The 10,941-nt window shown below is 37.7% G+C and overlaps 1 protein-coding gene across 1 annotated transcript; it reads left to right on the top strand.

The window, feature by feature from the left end:
• The first annotated feature begins 275 nt into the window (after positions 1-275).
• On the top strand, positions 276-3,005 carry LOC149016446 (F-box protein At5g49610-like). Its single transcript, XM_089155953.1, has one exon. It carries the CDS (start codon positions 421-423, stop codon positions 1,762-1,764), a length of 1,344 nt encoding a protein of 447 aa, XP_089012079.1. The 5' UTR covers positions 276-420; the 3' UTR covers positions 1,765-3,005.
• The last annotated feature ends 7,936 nt before the right edge of the window (positions 3,006-10,941 follow it).

Below are 10,941 nucleotides of genomic sequence, written 5' to 3' on the forward strand. Positions count from 1 at the left end.
CTGAGTAAGATTAGATTAGTAATTAAGCTAAACTATACAGGAGAACAATAATTATCTCAAAATGAAATCTTAAAATTTAAATTAATAATTCAAATTAATTTAATTTAAGATTCTTATGCCACCTCATCAAAATACCGTTAAGTTAAACGCACAACAGGAAAGACGCGGATGTGTATCAGGTTATAGATTCCTTTTTTATATTTTCGGACAAAATATAAAATCTTCGTTTAGATAAGCTCTACAGTTATATATGGAAATAATCGGATCCAACTCAACTACTCTAAAAACACTTCATTTTATTTCTATTTTTATTATTGTTTTTGGGTTTCCTACGACAACGTTAAAACCGTGTTCTAGATTTCTACAAGAATTTCAAATCCTTCCTTCACTGTAAGAATCGTGTAGAAGCTCCAGTAGCGGATGATTATCCAGACGATGGAGGAGGAGAAGATGAATAAGAGAAGCCTTCGAATAATGGAGGGGGAGATGATGAATAAGAGACAGCGCCATGATCTTGCTCTGGTTCTTCCTGAAGATGTTTTGATTTTAGTGCTTTCGAAATTACCGGTGAAAACCCTAATGAAGTTCAGGTGCGTATGCAAACGGTGGCGTTATTTGATCTCCGATGATGCTTCTTTTGTTAAAATTTATTCTGAGCAAGCTGGATCGAGGCAACTTCTTTACCTATTTTCATTCACTACTGCCAATCCATGGAAAAAGGGTCCGCACTGCATTACCTTTAATTCCATTGACAATAAAAGGAACCCAATAAGCAGTTTTCGCTTCAAGAAATTTCAGAATGTTTATTCCCAAATTGTGCCTACACGTTTGGAACTAGTTTGCATTCAGGACAGTGACATTGTTCATATCTGTAACCCCAGTAGACATGAAATGATTACATTGCCAAACGACCCAAAACTTCCTTCTTCAGCTAGTTATACATCTGTGGGTTTTGGATATGTTGAATCAACTGACGAGTTCAAGGTAGTTCGCTTCATTCCACCTGATGGTCTGTATGGGTATGATGGATTCAGTGCTGAGCCAGCTTGTTTCAAGACGAAATGCCAAGTTTTTACTTTAGGAGGAAAAGGAATAAGTTGGGCTTGGAGAAACGTGGAGGGTCCTCCACACCATGTTGGGTATTGTAAGAATCCAGCTTTTGTTAATGGAGCCATCCACTGGCTGGTCTTATATGATTCTATGGTTGACACTGTGATCTACAGTGGGGCGATGATTGACCCCAACAATACAATCCTTGCATTTGATCTGAAGAGCGAAAAGTTCAAATTAATCTCACACCCTGAAGGTTGTCCCGATGTTAGGTCTTCTGATTCTCCCGTAAATTTAGAACTTCAATTGGTGGAGTTGAGGGGGTTTCTATGCCTTTCATGCATTCAAGGTTGCAAAATGGACATATGGATGCTTAAAGAATATGAGAGTGGTACATGGGTGAAAGGATTTAGTATTGACCTTAATGTCTTGGACTCTAGTTACCAGCTAAGGAAATTCATAGATGTTGGTCGATATTATGTACCAAGAGATATAGATGATACAAAGATATTAATGGAGACATATTCCAGAGGTTTAGGGTATTATCATCTCCAAACCACAAGTTTCAAGGGATTTCAGCATAGTAAACCAAAAATGCCAAAGCTACGGTTCACTTTCTATGTGGAGACTTTGCGGTCACTAAAAGCATTAGCACCAGGGGCACCAAGGAAATGTTGGAGGGGCACCAAGGAAATGTTAGAGCAGCTGAGGTAGAACCAGAAGCCCCCCATATCAGTAGTCCTGCACTCTAGCTTCTGTTCTTCTTGTGTAATATTTGTTTATGACATGGACTTGTACTGGATATAGTTTACTTGTGGAGTTATCCAGCTCAGACAGAACCCGAAGCCCCAATTATCAATTTTCTTGTATTCTAGGCTTCTAGCTTCTGTTTGTATTATGTAATTTGTTTGTCACATTGACATGTTGGATAGAATTTTAGTTGAATTATCCAGCTGAGGTAGAACCAGAAGCCCCACATTCTAGCTTCTGTTTTTGTTGCATAATTTGTTTGTGACATGGGCTTGTGTTGGATAAAATTTAGTTGTTGAATTATCCAGCTGAGGTAGACCCAGAAGCCCCACATATCAGTAGTTTTGTTCCCTAGCTTATGTTTTTCCAGTGTAATTTGATTACAATATGGACTAGTATTGGATAAAGCTTACTTGTTGAATTCTCCAGCTCAGGTAGTACCAGCAGCCTACATATCAGATATTCTTGTACTCTAGCTACTGTTTTTCTTGTGTAATTTGTCTATAACATGCACTTTCTACTGAATAAAGTTCACTTGTCAAAATATCCACTTGAGGTAGAACCTGAAGCCCCACATATCAGTAGTCTTGCACTCTAGCCTCTGTTTTTCCTGTCTAATTTGATTACAATATGGACTTGTATTCCATAAAGTTTACTTGTCAAATTATCCATCTTTTTAATGGAGGAGAAAAGAATTTTGAAAACAAATCCTTAAATGATGAAGAGGAAAATGAAAACTACAAACAACCACATAGATGAAGACAAGGGTCTACACTCATAGTGAGATGAGTGTCACAGCTGTTTGTTCTTAAACCTCTATCAGATTGCTTTAATATAAAGAACTCTTGCTACCTATTTACAAACAAGAATTTTACTGCAATGCCTACATAGTCTGGGTAGCAGCCCCTAATCCTTAATAGATTGAGCATTCCAAGCTTCTTAATATCCCTCCAGAATCAACCCAAAAGCCAAGCAACAGAATGCAGTACCCCCCCCCCCCCTACATTAAACGTCACAGTTTTTGTCTTTCCTTCCTTAATGCGTTTATGCTGGTTCTTCATCCCCACCGCATTCTTGGTACATTGTGTCCTGATCTACGCTCTTTACCTTGTCAATTTATCTGCTTTTCTTTCTTGTTTACTTATAATCACCTTCTAATGGATGTTCATTTTATCTGATCAAAGCTTATAAGTGCTTTTGCTTGTTTCCATCATATTGATCAAGTTGGGTTTGTTATAGGGGAGGGTTTCTCTGTTTTCTTCTGCTTCCTTCCTATGTCCATATTATTACTATTATTATTTTTATTTTTATTATTATTATTTTCTGTTTGCTATTTTTTTGAAGAGACATTACAAAAATTAAAAGTCTAGGTTATTATCTAGGCTTAGTCCTAAATATTCTAAATGTCCCTTGTAATGAAAAGGACTTTCCTGCAACTTAGAGAGGTTACAAAAAAAGAAGACATTAATAATATTGCTGCACACCATGGTTGGTTCTTAATTAATTTTCTTCTTTAATTGTGTACTTTCTACTTGTTAGTTCTCTTCAACAGCTTCAACAGATCTGAAATAAACACAAGTTCTTCGTTCCCTTTCTTTTGTTTTTCTTTCCTTTTTTGTTTTTTGGGGTGGGGGGGGGGGGGGGGTTGGGAGGGAGAGACATTATGCAGGGCTCATTGTTTCCAAAAATGGAATTTGGTGATTGGAGGCTTTCACATGAATCCAAGTATGGAGGATAAATACTGTTTGGTAAGTCCATTCCTACTGATCCTGCCATCTCCAAATGTTGAAATAGAAACAGCAATTGCCTAGTGTAATTGGTGAGCTATGGTGATCCTAATGCCCATGCTCACCAGTGATCCAGAGTTTGAACCTCCTGGCTGGTATAATCTTCCTACTCAGCCTATCCTTTAAATGAGGGATCTGTTTTGTTCAGCCATCAGACTCGTGAAGTGGCTGATGATTCCAGAATTCTTTCAGCCAGAATCTATATAGGTTTGTCCTTGAAGTGGATGAAGCCTCATTGAGATATAATTGTCCACATGAGTTACAGACTATGATTAGTCATTGCAGGGATTGTAATTTTTTTTTTGGAATAACAGAAGTTTAAAGAGAAAGAGAGACAGAGTACCACAGTCATGCAAGACATGAATCAATATCAAATCTTCAACAGTAAAACAGGGGATAAAATAAGATTCAAATCTGTAAAAGTAAAACAGGGGATAAAATAAGATTAAAACATGACATGGGTTTGGCCATTAACAAGAGCTGGTAAAGCCATTTGTTGCATACTTTCTGAAACCTAAAATGCCTCATATTTCTGTTCAGGCAGGATGTGGAACCATAATTGTTTGTCTTTTGAGAAGTGATAGGTTTGGTTCTTGTTTTTCTTGGTTCCATTAGTTTCAATGCAAACAGAATTAGAAAAGAAAATTTTTTTCTAATAGCATAAAGATTCAAAAAAAATCCATGTTCACTTATTTAGGATTTCTGATCTGCGAGAAGACTGGCAGTGTTTCAGAAGGTAGCATACTTTACAATAAATGATCAAACATTGAAACACTCCTCTCCTTCAAGACCTTTTCCCTCCTAATGTTGTGTTATCAGAATCAACCTGACTATGGTTTCATATCAAGACCAATTAATCTGTATTATCACAGAAACTAGTCATTTGTCTTCTGAATAAGCCTATTAGATCAATTAAATCATCAGGTCTGTTTCACAACCACAAGCCTTTCTCCATCAGTAGATTTTCCATGGAAAAACCACAGAGAATTCATACATGTTCGACAATTTTCGAGTCTTTAGAAATGTACAGTAACATTGTCCCAACTGGAGAACATTGAGTGAAATTTGTTCATCAGTTCAATGTACTATGTTGTAGGGAGAGAGCAACAACAACCTATTCCATGTACTCCTTACTGTACTCTTGATTTGGTTTGCATCTTAAAAAAGGGCAGGCCTAGTACATGAGGGAAGGAGGCTGTGATGTCCTCTGTTACAATGTTGCAGTCATGTATCATAAGAATTTGCTGTAGACCATCTGGTAAGGATTGCTATTTGCTCATGTCAAAACTTTGGGTTTGCAGACAAAGTAAATGATGATGGCATTGTGCATTTAGGTATATGAGGGAACTAAAGATGGTTTCTAGGTAGTTTGAATGATTAGGGTTATATATTTAGGTTGAAAATTATGGTTAGTATTAATGATTGTTGAGACGAAACTAACGGGTGTGAAGCGTGGGAGCCACTGGAGGATTATGATTTTCTTTGATTTGTCTTTTGTCTTCCTGATATTGGAAGAGGTTAGCATGGATTTTCTTTGGCAAACATTGTTTTAGTGTACGTTATTAGAAAGGATATATTTGACATTGAAACTGATACGGTATCGGATTTGATTAATCAGTGGACATGATGCCATCAAATAGATTTATTCTAACTTTCCCTTAAAAGCGGATCTCTGGGCTTTATTGCCAATTGTTAGTACAATGCATTTTGTGGGTGCACTTCTAGCGCATTGGGAGGCAGCCACTTGTTAGAGGCCTTAAGTCCTAGGAGGTCTATGGTTCGATTCTTCGTTCCCTCCACGCTTCCTTCCTCTTCTCCCTTCTCATGCCCAAAGGGTCTGTAGACCCCTAGTCACGATGACTGGCTTGGTTAAAAATAAGAATTGGTAGCATATTATTTTCCTTTTCCCGGAGAAATGAAGAATCTCTATCTCTTGACTCTCTTTGCCTCTCTATCTTTTCATACCATTTGAAGATAAAAGATTGTGCTATGTTTAGTGGAGAGATCTACCATTGAGCAATCAAGTGGACCAAAAATGAACTTTTTTATTGGGAGAGCGTGAGGGAAGCAGTGTCCTCTACCCTCGCCTATGAAAGATCCCAACCTGTATCTTATGATTATCAATGCAATTTTGCAGATTTAGTCAAGGTTTACATTCTCTACAATTCCCATTCTCAGCAATTCCCTATAATTTTTATTTGGGATTTTGACATGTAGTAATTAATTATTCAAGGGTAAGAATTAGACTTCAATTAAATAATTAATCTAATAAGCCTCAAGGAAAAACAAGAGATAAAATTAGGAAAAAATTTAAAAATTTATTAGATTAAATTTTTAGATAAGTTCTAATTCTGACTCTTATATAATTAATTATCATATCTCACGGAATGGAATGAAATTTCGGCGGGCAAACTTCGCCCAGTTCGCTTGTGGGCGAAACAAAAAAGGGATCGAAATCGATATTTCAGGATTTCGCCGGAAAATCGACGATTTTCCGACGAAACTATGATTTTCCTATTTCTCGGCGAAATTTCGAAATTTTTTTTTTACTTACTGCGTCAAACCCTTAATCTCTGGATCCGTAAAACCCTTCGCTGCAAACGACGCAGCTTCTGCTTCTCCTCTTCTTCTTCGTCTTCTTGTCCACTCGGAAAACCATCCGAATTCCCCCAAAACCTCCAGCATTCTCAACATGTCTCTCCTCCCCCTCCAGTTCTCCGCCATCCATTGACGCTTTCCTCCACCACCACCACCGCCACATCAACCTCTGTTCTCTCTCTTAAATCCATCTTCGCCCTCTGTGCCCTCATCACCTCCGCCGCATTCATATCCACAGACATAGATCGATTCAAGCACAAGGCCAGTGATATCTATGCTAATCTCGAATACTCCGCCCACCGCTCCAGTGAATCTTTCAACAGGATTTTTAATCAAATGAGGAATACAGGATTTGTCGATTTCCCGGAGAAATGTTACTTTCGTCGGAAAGGAGAAGAAGAAGAAAGAAAGAAAGAAAGAGAGAAAGAAACAAAAGTTAGCAATGCGTTGCTAGATTCGCCAGAAAGGAGAAGAAGAAGAAAGAAACAGAATGAGCAGAGAAGAAGAAGAAGAAGGAGATTTCTGGTTGTAGCGGCGCTTGCAGCGGTCGGCAAAAACTGATTGTGGGGCCGGCAAAATCTCTGCGAGATTTCGCCGGTTCGCCGGATTCGCCAGGTAGCAAACCAGCGACTTTCGGCAAAATTTTGTTACATGAATTCTCACCATCTTAAATAGAAATTACATAATCGCTCTGCAACTCCATCAGATCGAGACGTTTGAGGCGGAGAGACTCGCTGCTGAGTAGTCTCTCCGCCTCCCCTGTTCCCCTTCCGTTTCCGTTCTCTCTCTTTCCCTTCTGTTTCTCTCTCCCGCCCTCTCTGTTTCTCCTTCCCGTTTCTCTCTCCCGCTCTCTCTGTTTTTCTCTCCCATTTTCTCTCTCCTGCCCTCTCTCGTTTCTCTCCCGCCCTCTCTGTTTCTCTCTCCCTTTTTCTCTCTCCCGCCCTCTCTGTTTCTCTCTCCCGATCTCTCTGATTTCTCTCTCCTGTTTTCTGTTTCTCTCTGTTTTCTCTCCCGCCCTCTCTGTTTCTCTCTCCCGGCATCTCCTGCTCCTCTTTCCCGTCTCCGCCTCCCTCTTTCCCGCCTTTGTTTCGCTTTCTCCGTTAATAACCAGATCTAGGGTTTCCCCTTAGATCTGTGGTTGCAACGCTTTGTTTTTGTTTCTTGTTTTTTATTTTTTATTTTTCTTTTTTTCATCACAGCTCCTTTGGTTACAGGCTTACAACGTTTCCTGGTGCACACCGCCGAGGAGCGTTTTATTTTGGTGCACACGCGGAACAACTCCAACTTTGGATACAAGTTATTCTGCGTCGAGCTTAACTAGTACGCCTATACGGCAAAGTCGGATGGCAGGTCTACACTTTCTCCGCACTTTTATTGCTACCATCGCCACAACTGTAGGAGTTTTGTGTCCGCCCTTGCGGCGTTTTGTAGGTTCCCCTAAGTGGGTGTTTGTATCTCCCCCTAAGTGGGTGTTTGTATCTCCCCCTATGTGGGTGTTTGTTCTAAGGGTATTATGGATGCGATCCATTTTGGGCTTGACCCAACCCTTATCCTGGCTGGCCCTGTCCATTGCATGTGCGATAATTTGGTCATATGCCGCTCTTTGGTTCGTTTCAAACTTTGTGTATTCATGCAGTTTGTACTTTTTTTAATTATTTAAAAGAAGTGCTGTTTACCAAAAAAAAAAAAAAATAGAAATTACATGAAATGAGAATTGTAGGGATGTGAACTCAATCAATCAATCAACCACATTGTTGAGGGTTACCAAGAAAAGTAGGGGAGTGTCCTCAGCCCCCACATGTCAGGTCCACACGCGTACACCTGTTCAAAACGTGCGTATGTCAAACCGGCAGCGTACTATTTTCCCGTTCCCCAAAAAACGAAGAATCTCTCTTTTCTTTATTTCTCTCCGTACGATTTGAAGAAACACAAAAAAACTAACGTGAAACAATGAATTCAGACCACCACCAACCCCTCAGCGTGCTAAGGATAGCATTTAACTATACTTTGACTATAACATAAAAGTACTCATCGATTCACGAGCCACGCATGCTCCAAGCCTCCAACTCGATAAGATTTGCCACGTGGACTAAACCAACCCAAAGGTAAGGCAAAGGCCCATTACTTACTACGTGAAACCCCAAAACCCTCTTTTCACGCTCATCATTGTCTCATCTTTATTTCTCAGACCCACGCCCACCCATCCGATTGTGACCTCTCCTGTTCTCTATACCGTTGATCCCAACCATCCTGCAACAAGAATCCTCTGCCGTTGGATTAAAATCCGTACCTGACATAAAAAAATTTTCTTTCCATTTTCTATAATTTATAATTTTGACTTTTTGATTGGGGGAGGCAACACTGTAAAATCATAAACCGAACAGGGCAGGGCAGGGCAGCGTGAGAAACTATTTCCAAGGTCTGCTGTTTTAACTGAACTTGGAAGATATATAGATTTGCTGGTCGGACTCGGATCATCCCATCATTCCCCTTTTCATACATTTCTATTTTTTTTTTTTTTGGTTTGTCAACCTCGGTTTATAAATCGGTGGTTTGATCATCGTCGCACACCTGGCTGTGGTGAGTGAGTCTCTCAGCGGAGATTTTTGGATAACCGATCCGCCTCGATTCGCATTTATATTCGTTTAAGCGTAAGCAAATCCGAAAATTTTCCATTTCGGACCATATCCCCATTGGTCTATATATTATACAATTCGGAAATTCTATTGATATTTGCTCTATCTGATCGGATAATATCCGGATCAACTTTTATCCGGATTGAGTAAAGTATTTAACATTTTTAAGTTAAAAATACATGATAAGTCGAGAATGACAAATGGTATTGGTGACATTTGCGACAATTAAAAATTTATGGAATGAAAAATAAGTTTGGTATGCAAAAGGGACAATTATCAATCCATAATCGGAAATTTTATCGGATCGGATTATTATCGGATATCCGATAAAGTTTCGGAGTTGAGATGAAGTGAGGCCTTCTCTAAATTTTTGTGGATTTGGGAGGGTTCGATAAAATAATGTGTTAATCGGATTCGGATTCGATCTTGATTTTAAAATTTCAAGTTTGCCCCGCTTACATGAAGAGAATGAATTGTCCCCATAATCTACAATAGACTTTTAGTTCATTATGAATTTTTGAGATTTTTCTATTATTTTAAATAAAAATCAAAATGATAATAGATGCCAAATCATTTAAAACAATGAAAAAAATCTCATAATAGACAATGAGAATTGTTTTACTAAATAGATCCTAAGTCATTAGTTATTAAATCATTTGGACACCGTCTGTTTCCAAAGGTTGGATAAAAAAATAAATAAATATGTAGGCCTCATATATAATGAGTGTGTAAGAATACATCTATCTAAGATCACATAGATTTATTAAAAATACCTTAGTATAATAACAATATAAGATAATAAACGGTGCCTTGTGGATTATAGTCCTAAGGGTGTTGGTTTCGGTAATTTGGTACGGTTTCTGTATGGTAAAAATTTTGAATACCGAAAATCAGATTCGTACTGTACTGAATTTACATGGTATGGTACGATTTCGATATTTGCAAAAATGGTTCGTTACAGTTTCTGTATCAAATCGATGCAAAAAAATGGTTTAAACACGGTATTTAGTGCGGTACAATTTTAGTACGAATGAACCCATGCCATTTTTGTTATTAGTTTATTAAGATTCTAATGAAATTGCGATCAAATAATCGATAGAATCTGATATTAACAGAGACAAAACGAGTAAATCTTAGAACATGAGTGAATGACAAAATGAAAAACTAAAACATTGAATTAATGATAGGGTAAAGGTAAAGTGTTTTAATTGTAAAATTACATTTATAGTCCTCAATTCGATACGGTACCATTTCGGTATATACCGAAGGTATGAGTACCTAAAAATTGAAAATGCATCGAAGAAATTTAGTTTCGGTATGTACTGTGCCGAATTTGGAACATGGTATTATGTGGTTCTAGACGGTGTAGTTTGGTACGGTTAAACGGTTTCGATACACAATTGACGTTCCTTTACTAGTGACTTTGTAACCGAAGCTTTTTTTTATTATTCTTTTTAAAACATAAGATTTTTTTTTATCTCTTTTATATTAGAATGAAAATATTACATAATATACCATCAATGAGAATCTAACCTATAATCTCTTTACTAAGAAATATTGGTCTTACCAACCAAAACGAAAAAATTTGGACTTAAAACTCTTTGGTATTACCATTTTACTGCAAGACACTGCACCACTCTTTTACAAATACATCAACGAATTTTCATTTTAGTGTCAACATCTTTGATTCCGTCCTTTCGGGGTTTTATACATTTTCTCCGACATGAATAAATAATATCAATTCAAAAAAATGTGTATTGACAATGACATCTTTTTCGACTAATGACATGTTATTTTCAAATAGATTTTGAAATCTCTTTTCTACTTATTTGCAATTAGTTTTTTCTTTTTTTTTTTTCAAAATATAAACTTAAAAAATTAAAAGATCAAAAATGACATATACAAACTCTCATGCAATGCATAAAGTAGGGTTTTCAACCAAGTTAGTTGAGAATAGGAACCCAAATTAGAGCGTCATTTCATACATACAAAATATTTTCTTTTTAACGCCATATTAGCTATAGTGGAGATCCTCTCCACCCCAAGTAGGCTATAGTTTCGTCTTTCCACACTCACACAGGGCCTAATACAAAACCTAACCATGTACCACAGGTAGCCCC

Source organism: Hakea prostrata, chromosome 5 (genome assembly GCF_041222555.1).
Source record: "Hakea prostrata isolate BN-2017 chromosome 5, UWA_Hpros_2, whole genome shotgun sequence".
NCBI lineage: Eukaryota > Viridiplantae > Streptophyta > Magnoliopsida > Proteales > Proteaceae > Hakea > Hakea prostrata.